This window comes from Strongylocentrotus purpuratus, unplaced genomic scaffold, assembly GCF_000002235.5.
Source record: "Strongylocentrotus purpuratus isolate Spur 01 unplaced genomic scaffold, Spur_5.0 spur5_scaffold_1, whole genome shotgun sequence".
NCBI lineage: Eukaryota > Metazoa > Echinodermata > Echinoidea > Camarodonta > Strongylocentrotidae > Strongylocentrotus > Strongylocentrotus purpuratus.
In genome coordinates, this window is record NW_022145594.1 from 18,310,121 (window position 1) to 18,324,504 (window position 14,384).

General features: G+C 36.9%; 1 protein-coding gene across 1 annotated transcript; it reads left to right on the forward strand.

Annotated features, from left to right (window-relative positions):
* Nucleotides 1–11,538: 11,538 nt before the first annotated feature.
* LOC105443297 (transcription factor Ovo-like 2) lies at nt 11,539–13,857 on the forward strand. Its single transcript, XM_030978572.1, has 3 exons — nt 11,539–11,827; nt 13,076–13,354; nt 13,664–13,857. Exons 1-3 carry the CDS (start codon nt 11,539–11,541, stop codon nt 13,855–13,857), a joined length of 762 nt encoding a protein of 253 aa, XP_030834432.1.
* The last annotated feature ends 527 nt before the right edge of the window (nt 13,858–14,384 follow it).

Here is a 14,384-nt window from a genome sequence, read left to right on the forward strand (position 1 = left end):
AAGCCAGTTTGCAATCATGTCGACTTAACGTGTGTTCTCGTGGTATGGTGGCTTTATCACATGGTTGGATGCAAATCGCTATAGTACTTGTATCGACAGTTTCTTTCCATGCATTGAAAGAGAAGGTTGAGTTCTGGGGAGAGGTGAACAATAATTTGTGAGCGTTTTCATTGTTATTTATATGCAAGTATGGAAGAGAATCACAGATTTTTTTCCCCTGAAGAGCATGGCTCTTCAAATGCCTTCCTATTCTAAATGTAATTGAACGGCTTATAAATGTGTGCCTCATTTTTATGCCACATGTTTGTGTAGTCCCATATACATCTTTTTGTGTACATTGCTTGTTACTTTTACCGAGACTGGGCGAAATTTCTTATCAATTGCACTTGCAGTACACACCAATACTTATATGCTACATGCCCAACTATATCTGATTGATTCCACATCGTTTCTTTCACAATACAATCGCATGACCAGAACCCAACTTTATCTTTAACTATTTCTATATTTCTCTAAGGCTAAGCGCACATTACACGATCTGATGCGATCCGACTTAGGAAAAATGTACAACAGCATTTTATATGAACATTCCAACACGAAAAATCTTGATGATTGAGGCTCTGTTTATCCATGTAATGTAGAGAAAAAGGTAAATCGGCTCAGAATCTTAGTGACGTCATACCAGTAATACGATTGTCTACGATTTGAAGTCGATTCAGAATTAATTGTGGCTAATAGGCTAAGAGGCACTGCAATGTAAATCAGCAAAACGTTCTTTGTTTAAATTTCATAACTATATAAATATTTGTCATTGCTTCAAGAATCTGATCGCAGTCGGATCATTTAGTGTACACCGGTAAGTGTAAGTGTAATTGTACATATTTGTGAAGAAGAGAATCTCTTCAAGATAATACCCCAAATTCCATGAAACCTCTTTAACGACGACTTTTTCTGTAGACTATGGTTTGGAACATAACATGAGGAGTTATATTGACGATTCGATGTAAAACTTAAGGGTTTTTCTCATTGTGTTATCGGCTGTTTTTACAAAATTGTGTCTTAAAACTCTCAGTGTCAATAAGATTCCCTCAAGAATACTGATCTCTGAAAATATATAAATTTCCGCCAACGAAAATGTCGAACATGAATGCTTTATACATGTATATAGTAGATTTCTGTAAATTTTGCCAGTCATAACAATTGTTTTGCATGTTTTCAATAAAATTTGTAATACTTCACACATACTTTTACATTGTTGTATGATAGTTCACCTTTTCAGTGTAAAACGCTCTGTCAAATGAAAATAATATAGATTTACAGCGAAATTAATGTGTACCTGCGTTTCTCACAATTCAGACGAAAAGGTCACAACTATGGATGTTCGGAGCGAGAAAGGAGAAGGATGTGATGTCTCAGTCTAATTTGAGCGTTTCTAAACATAATAATCAGCATTTTATAGAGTGGTGAAGTGTGACGTCATCAAAAATCTATTTTTAGAATTTCTCAATTTTTTCTCCATTTTCCGAAAGAGCATCAAAAATAGTGTCCGAATGTCGAAAACCCAATTGAATATATTAAGTATTGGCTGAGATATGATCATCTGAATAAATATATGTCCTACGGGAATCCGTGTTATAGTGCTCTAGTTCATAACATAAGGAACCAGAGCACTATAACACTAAGTTCCTATAGGACATATATTTATTCAGATGGTCATATCTCAGCCAATACTTAACATATTCGATTGGTTTTCTACATTCGGACATTATTTTTGATGCTCTTTTGGAAAACGAAGACAAATTTGAGAATTTCTAATAGATATTTTTTAAAATAGATTTTTAGGATGTTACAGCTTCGGCACTCTTAACACTATCTAAGTAAATGACCTCTGCCCTGTTTCATACAACGTTTGATCAATAACAAATGCTAAATTCCGATGACAAACTTGCTCTCGGATAGTCAAATGCCACGATTTCAGTAACTTATAACAGTTTTTTCTAACTTGTTATTGTTGACAGGCTTTATGAAACATTCCCCAGGTTCCCTCTTTTTGTCGATTAATGTAAGAACTTGAAGAGAAAGTGAAAACCTGAAAATTTAAGAAAGAAAGTGTTTAGAAATACGAGAAATGGAAAACAAGCAGTGTTTACTTTTTGTAACGAACTTACAAAAGATAGTTATGGAATGAGGGGGATTTCCTTCTTAAAGCCAGGAAAATTTAGGACATTATTTTACCCGGAAATAGGAACATTAATACAATGGGAGGGGGGGGGGGGAGGGGAGCAGATAGTAAAAAAGAGAAAACTAATCAGATGACATTAGCATTACTACTCCCCAATTCTATAGGCCTCTACTAGAGCCATGGAGATTAAAAAAATCTAGTCATGTCATCTACTGTTGACATTAAAACATGAAGGCTTATTTCTTGATGCCTTCATCAAATTCTATACAAAATTGTCTGTGGTAATTTTTGTACAATCTCTTCCTTACAGGATATCTGCTCTCTATGCATGTAATTATATCAGACCAGCGGAAAAGTGTTCTAAACCTCGAATCCCGCCCCCATCCCATCTAGTTACACGTTCGTACATGACTTCATGAATGTAATCAGCATAATTTGGAAGAGATAGAACATGATATCAAGAGAAAGACAAACGGATTGGGAGAGAAAGGGAAAGAAGGGGAGGTAGATGGTAGAGAGAAAAAACTGATACAAAGACAATATATAGGTGAAATATAGAGAATGATATGATGAGAAGGAGAGATTGATGGTAGAGAGGGGAAGAAGAGAGAGAGAGAGAGAGAATGAGAGAAAGGGGGGGGGGGGGCAAGATGAGGGTATCTGCCACAACACTTACATCAAAGAGCGCCGCAATAATTATCTAAATTATTCTAATAATAGGAGAGATGAACGATTATGGTATGACGAAAGAGGGCGACCTCTTATGAATATTCGATCGGCTCTTTGACCCCTAGTTTCAATTCCAAATACGGGTTTTGGCCCGCACAATCAACACTTTACAATGATTTCAATGTACATACAAATCATATCTTTTATTTAATACACTCCTGACAGAATTTCACATTTTCACATTTGTCCACTCACTGCTACATGTGTTCGAAATGTCTCTCGGCCATAATATATTGACAGTGAACGGTTATATAAATAATGTCATAACCTATTATACATATATATGTATATATATATATATATATATATATATATATATATATATATATATCCCTACATGTTGTATTATCAGGACATCTATATACAACCCTACATGGTACATTGACCGGACATCATCAAAACTGGTTTATTACCCTAACCCTAACCCTATCCCCAGATTAAAAAATATAATTAATCAAATAAATGACTAATGATTAAAACTTTCATTTCTTTGGAGGCCTTTAAGTTTCCTCTGCCTGCAAACGTACGCAGAGGGCACTAATTCTATTGTCCAATCGTTAACAAGACACGAAGATGTCCTGCTAATGACCATGTCTACATTACGATTCATTTTAAAAACTACATATGTCCGTCTAATGATGCTGTAATATGTATAATCATATTCCTATACATTTCTACATGGTCACATCACATTGATATTTGGAACTGCATATTGCAGGCTCCCGTCTATAATCGTACGAGGCGGAGAGCTGGATGGAGGGGCGGGTTGACATTCCTCAAACTACACATTTTTCTAGATTTTGTCCTTATTTCTAAATAATTATTTTATGAGTAGAGTATACAAAACCTTGCGTTGACCGTCATTACTGTGAAGGTTATGGAATAAAACGGTAATAAATCGAATAATTCTTGCTTAAATGTCTTTCCTACCGCACACAGAAATGGGTGTAAGGAACTACACACATGTTTTGTAACCATTTTTCAACCATTTATAGTAATTTTACGAATATAAGGGACTCTAAACAGCAATACTTTTCAGGACACATCTCTACTACATATTATAATTTGTGTTTTCTTTTCTATTTACCTTTCCACAGGGTTCCTTTACTAATTATCAACATAATCATTTTCACAAAAGATCGAAACATGTAGTATTCCATGACTTGTCATATAAATATTAAAACAATAACAAAAATTACAACATAACCTCGGCCGCACAGTGACATATCAGATAAGATAAACTTGATAAAATATAATTTGTAAACCAATTCTATAAAATAAAAACAAAGATGGAATCTGAACTTATGCACTCAGAAACATTAAATAAAATGAAACAATTCTTTCACATAATTATTTTCTTTAAGATTGGTTTTTGTTTTATATTTTTCCATTTCATAATAAGGATTTCTGCATTTGGCTGAATAGATTTCTTTTCTTACAACAATTAAGACACAATTAAAAACGTTGTTATGACCTCCAATCAAGCCAAACTATCATAATGGTCTTTCAAATCGACATACGATTTTGGTTTCCATCTTTATTGGAACTAAGTCATCCCTTTAAACTAAATGTAGAACATTTATCACAAAACTGTAATTTCACTCTAATTTTTTTTTTGCTCATTCCTTCTTTCACTCACATGTAGAAATTAGGAAGGTGACATTTTATCAGGAAACGTCAGCCCTCTCGGCGAGATTTTCCGCTTACAACTATGACCCTGTCCATGAACCCCCCCTCAAAAAAAAAAATACATTCATGGAAAAAACATGACCTGAAAAGGACAGGTATTTAACTAATGTCACGCTACGCGATTCGGCAAAATATTGTCTGATTATATAATTTACCGAAGACGTTATAAAAATGGGAAGTTTTCATATGTAGCCAAAGAAAATACTGCCTCAGCCGCCTTTACATTTTTGCTCATTATGCCACTGATAATAGAATCATCGACAACGACAGCAGTAATGATACTCGTATTAACAATAACAAGATTAGTTTATATTAATAATAGTAGTTCTCAATATTTTGAAATCATATAGTTTTCAGAAGAATGAGTTAGATTACACACAAAATGGTTTAAGTTTCAACATATTGTAGGTCATGCCCGTCTAATGGACGGCCGGATTTGTCTATTAAATATGACGAGTTGAACAAAATCTGGTATTGCTTACAAAGATACTTCATAATATTGGACCATCGTCTGTATTCAAATCACTACTTTTCTTTCTAATATACCGACAATTGTTGATTTCTTTCCACAAATCATTCATGGACAATCCTTCAAGCTGTTCGACCTCTGACACTGATTTGGCGCGCTCCAGTTGCTTCGTCGTCCTGGTCCGTGCGAGTTTTAGCGGATCCGTCAGTTCGTCCGCCTGCTCGCGGGTTAGTTTCCGTAGCTCCGCGATCGATCGAGGACGACTGGCGCTTTCAGCCCCGGATCCGTTGTGCTGGTGATAGGCTGCAGCTGCACACCCAATGGTTTATGGAAAAGGAACAGAGAACAAAAATTGAAAAAGAGGGAGATATCATATGCCACGAAATATGTTGTGCACACACACATATATAAATACACACATATATATAAATTATAATCATGTTCTAAACTTCTAGTATAGCGATTTGAATTGTTCCAGGGTTTGGGACCAGTAAAGCGAATATTTTGATCAAACAAACCAATTTTTTTGTGTCGGAACAGAAATGCATGGTTCACATAGACAAAAATGTTGATACTACATACAATCACACATGACAAAGGTACTGAGGGCAGGGAAGGCGATCCCGGGGGGGGGGGACGGGGGGACACATCCCCCCTCGGTTTTTGTAGGGGGAAATTTGAAAAGGTGCAACAAAATAATGTACAGCAAATACTGACTAAAGACTGCAACACACTATTAGGCTTTGGAGGGCCCAAGAGTGCAGCGTTTAGACAAATAAAAATGCAAAAATCTTCTGGCTCGGGAGCTATGCTCCCTTGCATAATATTTTTCAAAAAGTACAAGTAAAAATTGTAGAGAAGTGAAGTGTGAAAAAAGTACATGTGTTTAATACAACGAAACTTCGAAACCCATGAGGGGGTAGTCACTTTCGTCACCTTCACCCCTCTCATTCGCTAAGCTCACTCTCTCGGGCTTGGGTCAGTTACCCCCCCCCCCCCCTCCCGATAAAATTCAAATGTGGTTTATTTCTAATTTGATTGACTAATTTACAAATGGGGCCTGTCACCACGAAATGAGTCCAGTTGGTCAAAAAATTTATTCCTGTTTTTAAGTATTATATGAATCTACATTAAGTAAGCTTTACATTAAGGGGTCACACATTAAAATTGATAAATTATATCCAGAAATATGAACAAAAACTTAATTGGACTTTATAACAATGGGATTACCCAGTTTTGAGATAATTAGGTGTAAAGTTAATGATGCGTAACATATTATAGTCTGGTCAACAACAACATAGCAACAACACACTTCCCATCATTCGATTTCAATGAAACTTTCAACAAACAAAGAAATAATAAGTCGATTTTTGGAAAAATGCACACCTGATCGTAATGTACAGCCTAAAACCACTGAGCTTCTGAGGCCTTCGCCCCCTGGACCCCACTCCGATTAGTGACCTTCATGCAAGTGTCACAAATAAGGTATCAAAATATGCTCATCTGAACCTTATTAAATGCCTAAAAACCCTAAGCTTCATGGGGCTCCGTCCCTTGACCCCCGCCAGGGCTTTGCCAATTTACGCCCCACTTGCTTTGCTCTATCTGATCGCAAACACTTTAACCCCCCCCTCACTCCCACTTTGAAAAACGTTCCACGGGGCCTGCATATCACATGTAAGAGCGGTGATGATGCGAATATTTTCTCCCCCAAAACAAAAACGTTTTTGCTCATTACGTCACTCCTCCCTCGTTCCTCGCATTTCGTGAAAAGAAAACGCCGCCCCTGACTGAGGGTACGTGGCAATATATGCATATTTATAGAGTTTCAAGTCATGATATAAAGGGCAAGAGTACTATCTTTTGGATGCCACACCGCAGACAATCTCTACGCGTTGCTTTCAACTTATAGGATTTTCAGCAATTAATTGAAATTAATTGAAATCAATATGTTCTAGAAAAACTTAAACTTTGAGATATTTCTTTTTTTCATATGCAATCACATTACAGGTAGTATGGTAATCTACCATGTCTACTCTTAAAGTTAATTCCAGCCAAAAACAAATTAAATTGATTGCAAATTAGAAACAAGTAAGACAAAATAGGTTTTGTTCCAAACGACACATAAGATCATAAACTTATGACTGTTATTCATGATACCAACATGATTTATTGTATTGCTCCAGTCCAACGAAAACTCGATCAAGGCACTATTGTGTAGTTTGTGCCATTGCTATACTAAAAAGACTTTGGTAAAAAATGTTACCCAGCGTTTAGTAAAAACAGGGTGAGCATGCCTGTTTGTTGTTTACCGTTACCGAATATTGGTTAAAGGCATCGTTTAACAATGTTAAATCTGATGCATGGCCCTACGTGTTATCATTGTCTGTGATATGGTGTAACATTTAGAGCCCTAAATAATCGCGTTTCAAAATGATCATGAAGTGCCTCAAAAAAGTAAAAATCTTTCAATGACCGGGTTAACCATACTCGTTTTCTCCAATAAACTGTAGTGATATAAGGACCGTTAGGAAATCTAAAAATGAAATTTCGATTTTTAATCATAAATATCTTGATAATCAGACAGGCGATCTACTTGTGAAAGTCCTGGGATTCCTGACTGACCTAAATGTTTATAATTACGATTGCAGCATGAGCTACGTCCAGGATTTTGTTTCAGAATCTGATGCAATGTTACCGAGTCATTTTAATATCTTACCCAACAAATATGCTTATTTCCCTTTTTACCTATTTTTTGGTAAATTTAACCCAACTGTTTTGTACATTGTTTTATCATTGATTACAATGTGTCTCAAGTATTTGACTTTCGCACGCTTCTACACATCGTGTTCTGGGGGTTAGATGTTATTTCGCCTAATTTTATGCTCCTACACGAGATGATTTCTTCGTAATTTTTTAGAACTAAATTTCTTTACAAAAAAATATTTGCCACAAGAATGTGAATGTAGCCTGACCTGTTGCATTAACAATGATTATGATGATGATAATAATGTAACAATTATAACGATAACAATAAAAACAGTTATTATGATGAAAATACCTTTTCATACATAATTGAATTCATCAGAAATATCCTTTTTCGGAATATCATATGATGGCATTCACATAGGCAAATATATTAAAATTCCATGTAATTCCATACACATTTTTTCTTTTCATGAAATTATGGCAATGCATTGAGAATTTTTATGAGGAAAAAGAAAACAAAAACGAGTACATAGCAAGATTACAGAACGAAATGTGAGGAGTTTACCTTTGACATCACACTTTTTAAACAAGTTGCCAATTAATGGGTCGATATTCAAAGATTGATTAGTTCTTAATTTTCTTCCGATTTTAATTAGACCACAATCAAATGTTTCTCTCTTTTGTGTGACATGGAATGTAAGGAATTTCAGCTCTAAAGTTGACCATGACAGTTTTATTTGTTAACCAAAATCTAAAAGTTTTCTTTAAAAAAAAGACATAATAAAAAACCCAACATTACAAGTTACATTTTAAAACCTGCCAGCTATCACTTTCCTATATCAACCTTAGTGGCATATTTAAAGTTCTGCAGCTTGGGGGAAATCGCATAGCCAAATGTTCCATCCTTTCTTTTGGGGAAAAAACTTCAATCCTACCCAATCATGGCTTCTTATTTTCTTCATTTTTTAAGGAATCTATATATTTTGGCCCCTCATTTATTCACCTGTTAAAAACCCGTATATACAGAATATATCATCAACTATTCTACTTTTTAACTACACGTTTAATTTTCTCTAAATTCTAAGCATTAATTGTACCCCCACGTAACATTTCACCTCTTAACAAAAGAAGCAACAAATGGTCTAGGGGTCTGAATTACCTGAGGAAATGGAACTACTATAAACATACAGTAGAATCGCTGGTGATGTTAATTGCTGAATACAAAGCTGTCATTCGTAACTTACATGAATGAAATAAATTTTTAATAATATATCTATGTATACAGTAGGCTAACGGTTGCACCATGTGTGTGTGTGTGTGTGTGTGTGTGTGTGTGAGAGAGAGAGAGAGAGAGAGAGCGAGGGGAGAGGATTGTGCAGTCCTTTTCTTTTTCAGGACTCCCAATCCGCCACCTCTCTCACATGGTGCAACCGTAAGCCTACTGTATATCTAAATCACAATGCAAGCTGATACTTATAAGCAGTATGTATATGTACCTTGTTTATATGCAGAAATAAAATCAATCAAAAATCAAACAAAATAGATGTCAAAAGCTTTTTTGTTCGAATGAAGAGTTATTTTACAAAAAGAGGCCAAGTATAGGGTTTGGTGAAACACTCCTGTAATGTTTATCATTGTGTATTTTGCTAACCAGTCAGGCACAGCTTCAACGTATCGAGCACAAGGCAATGCACCTTTAAAGGTCAATGCGTGGCAGTGAGTACAAAAAGGCATGTGGAAAATCTTGCAACGTCATCCTTCTATTGATATGCATTATTTTCTAAAAATATGCTATGGGTCAATTATTATTATTATTATGGGTCCCTTGCATTAAAGAATGGAACAGTCTGCCTGATGATATAAAAAAGTACAACTCTTTCTAGGTTTAGAAGGTTATCTAAAACGTATATACTTGAAAGACTGACATAGTTTTTATTTGCATCTTAGTAATTTCTTATTCTGAAATGCTTTTTGACCACTAAGGACCTACTCATCAGTGTGTTTGCTGTGTATGGGCGCGCGCGCGCGCGCGTGTGTGTGTGTGTGTGTGTGTGTGAGAGAGTATTTGTATGTTCTATATTCTGTAGCTTAGTATTTTCATCCATTGTATAATCATACGTAACATTCTTTTTACTGTAAATGTATGTATTTTGTTGACTATCATGGGCCCCGCTCACAAGCTTAGCTTCTAAAGGGGTCCTAAAACCATTCAGTTTATGTATGATGTAATCAAGTTAGAATATGTAGATTGATGTACTATTACCAGTCTCTTTTTTTATGTAACAGATTATATCATGATTTGTGTGGTTTTGAATAAAATGAACTGATTTCCAAAGTCCTTGAATGGTTCGTCATATAATATAACTTTACAATAGCAAATATTCGCTAACAATAGTACATATATCTTTCCCTTTCTTTCTACACCATACAGGATAGATTTGTACCGCCTAGCACGTATAAGCATCATGCACTACCTGACCTCTATCGTAACCCCCGCGATTGGAATATCGGCCAAAAGTTTAATACAGAACCCAAGGATCAGTATGCCCTAGATGTCTCTACTGAAAACACTTGTTCTTCTACAAATGCACAACCAGACCAAATAGGTGATGTTCACAGGGAAGGCTACCCACCAAGGCGTCATGAAGAACACATGCCACTTACTTCGGGTGCCCCAAAAGAAGGATCACGGAAGTTTCATCGCTTTTCTAAGGGGCCAACTGGTAACAAATTATTTTCACTGGAAGATCTCAGTCAGATAATACAGGATGAAACAGGGAAGCAGCCAAGCCGGGCAACTTGCATGTCTTTGTTGAAGTCCTATTACGCTGAAGCTATGATGAAACGCGACTTGATCAAAGATCTTCTCGTGGAGCTTCAGAACTCAAACCATCACCAAGGAGTTACCCGAGATTCAGCATTCCTTTCGAGTAGACATCATCAATATCGCAAAGACTCATGTCAAGATGGTTCCGTTGCAAATCATATAAAAACGTCTTCAGGTCCTTACAAAGACACACCTGTATGTCCTACTCTGAACGTCTTACCACCATCTGGGAAAGATGCCTCCTTCGGTAATAGAGGGATCAAGTTGCATCCATCAGAAAAACGTATTGCTTCAAGTCGCCATCCGCCACCCATATACCAAGAAGGATGGAGTAATGAAGGTAGTGTCGGCTCAGGGCCCGGGACACCTCCGGTGCTTACAACCCAAGGTTCTGCAAGTGCCTGCCAGACTCCAAGTGACTCTACATGTCAATCTTCCTGGCGTCTCCCACCGACGGTTTCACAATCTATTTCACCAGGAGTACTGTCCCCGAACAAGACCAACTTGAGACAACAGTATCTATATCCTACGTCCATACCCCGTTCACGAGTCTTTTCGCAAGACGCTTTATCAACCAATATGACAACTCTACAACCTCAGTCTATCGGTAAGAACAGCTTGGTTCGGGAGCTTCCACAATTCATGCATCAAAGATCAACAGCGTCATCCACCAATCTAATGCAACCTAATGATGTTTGGATACCTCCCGTATCAAGACCTACCAACATAGGAGGCCCGCAAAGTTCCGTGCCAGTGTGTGTGACATCAGAAGTACCCACAAGTACAGTTTTCGAGTCGGCAGTACCAACCGGGCAGAATCCTACAAAATGTCAAGAAGGGTGTCAACTGAAAAGTATACAAGATGAATCGATCATACCTACACCAAACGTCGTTAACGATACGCACACTCCGGCAGTGTATGATACAGAATCAATGTCACCAAACAAACTTCCTTCTAATGGTCTTACAACTCCTGACTCCACCTCTCTGCCAAGCACTAAACCACCATACTCTACTGCAGAAGCAGCAGAGCCTACACCAGTTTATGGTATAAAACCCAAACCCAGGTGCAGCCAGTGCCTTAGCATCTTCCCGACGGAAAGAGCATACACCAAACATATGACTACAGACCACAGCCAGACAAAGCCACATATCTGCGGCTTTTGTGGAAAGGGATTTCATGACAAGTTTGACCTGAAGAGGCACTACCGAACACACACAGGTATAAATCTTGTTATTTTGGAAATCTCGCTTGTACGAAAGCTTTATTTCTAAAAATCTAATTTTAAACTTTTGTGGACGACTGTAGCTTAATCGGATAGAAGTTCTTTTAAACAGAATATGGCACACCATAAGTACCGATGTTTTGCTTGTGAAGTATATTTTGGAACTTTGCTATCCTTTCACACAATCATTGATAGCTTTCCAGACCTTAATTTCAACACTTTTTCTCACAAGTAATCAAGAGGAACCGATGAATGTTCCACTCAATACCTTGTACTGCCATTGTATCCAGAGTTTAAATTCATTGTAGGTTCTAAACGATCTCTACAATCATCTTAAACAGTGTTTTCTAATCTTTATTAAGTAATGCTTATCATTTGTCGAATCTCCTATCTATTATAGAAACATTCTTTTACTGAAAATTGCAATACCTAGCGATTTCGAATGGCTTATACTCGCCACAGTGTTTTTTAACATAATTTTAAAACTTAGTAATCATGTACGCTGTCTTCTCTTGTAAATACATGAACTTGTCTTGTATTGATGAAAGTAGCCTCTTCTTCAGACAAGAGTATTATTTAGTCCGGAATCTGACCGATTTCATTTTAAGAATCTCTCCAATGCGATCTCCTATACCTACTGCAAGCCGTAGATATCGTAGACTCGAACGAATTTGGGAATGCGCCATATTTCTAGGTGTACGATTTCGGGAACATACTATCTTCGGCTTGGAGATCGCGTCATCAGAAGAATTTTTACAGTAACATCGATCTGATTCTGTTGTACTACGAATTTAATCTTTCTCGAAGTTATACTAATGGTCTTATATATATTTAACGTGATTAAAAATAAACTTGAGTTCTGGTAAAAAAAGAAGAAAATGAATTCTCTCAGAGTCAAACGAAACTTACATTGAATGTTCAAGATTGCAAATAAATGTCATTTGCCGAACCATTTTGATAGAAATTGTAAACTGGCTGAGTAATGAGCATAGAAAGATAAGTTAATCGAGGTTAGTAGGCCCGACACCATTTGTGTTGTCCCATATACATCTTTCTGTGTACAGCGCTTGTTACTTTACCAAGACTGGGCCAAATTTATTATGATTTTGATGACTACAGAACCTTGCAGTACACACCAATACTTACATGCTACATGATCAACTTTTTCTGATCCATTCCACACCTTTTCGTTCACAATGCAATTGCATTACCAGAACTCACCTTTATCTTTAATGTCTTCACAGGTGTCGGACCTTACAAGTGCAGCCAGTGTTCACGTTCTTTCACTCAGCGCTGCTCCCTTGAGACACACGTCAACAAAGTACACGAGATGCCACTCGCCTTCACGTTCAAGGAGCGGCGAGAAAAGATATACGTCTGCGAGGATTGCGGACATTCTGTGAAGGACGCGTTCGAGCATTATCTCCACATGTGGGTCGCGCACTCACGACTGGCCAAGCCCAAACGTCTTCGACAGAAAGTGCTACACAGGATAAAGTACATCCTCAAGGCTCAAAATGGCGGTGATAAAAACGAAGAGGAACTGTTGGCAGACACCAAAGTTGTCACTCAGTCAATTTGCCAAGTAAAGATTCTGTCATTTGGAAAGTAATAGTCCTTTGGAATTGTTGGATATGATTCATGGTGAATGTATTTTGTAGATACCTAGGCTGGATTGATTTATTCAGTACTAAAGCCAAAGTTTGTGGGCATTTTACTCAGTTTTCAGCTTCGATAAAAACTGATTTCTTTTCGAAACGTGACTAATGCTTCATAAAACGGCTTATAATTGATACTTGAAGTATACTTAATTTGTTTTATGGGGATGCAAGACCGCAACAGAGTCCTTCGCGCTTTCGAGATTCCTCGTCTTCGACGAGCCAGCACATCGCAGCAGTCCGCGGACGCCGACAAATCTAGACCGTGGATCACCGTTCGTTCGCACGGACATCCAGGCGAAGATGATCAAGTGAGCATGGTCGTCTATCAGAGATCGCATACACCTTCCGATGCGAACAAAACCTGATCACGCATATTGAAGTTTCACGCGCAAAGGTATTTGATCTGGAGACGAAAACTGGAACATTGGGGAAAAACCTAAATCTATGCATTTTTGTAGTGAGTGGTAACTATCTTTGATGTGAATTTAAGTGAGCTATTCACTCCAATTCGAAACTTCATTTTGTAAATGCTCCAGACCACAACATTTCCCATTGGAAGTAATCATATTCGGATATGAGTTGTATTATTTCTTTTCTGATCTTTTAACTTCTTAGTATGTATTAATATAAATGCTGTCTCAGAATGGTGAAGTAAGAATGTTTCTCATCTTTTATATCATTACACTTAATCTGAAGAAAAAGATCGAAAATAAAAACCAAAACAATTAGTATTATTGGACATATGAATTAATTCTAACAACTTGAGTATAATTATTATCCCATTTTCCTACAATTCGTTTGCTATTTATTGTCTTGGTCTCTGTAACCTTGAAAAAAGGGCATTATATGTGTTATTGATCACAATTGTTCTCTTTGTACGCCTATGTTATAT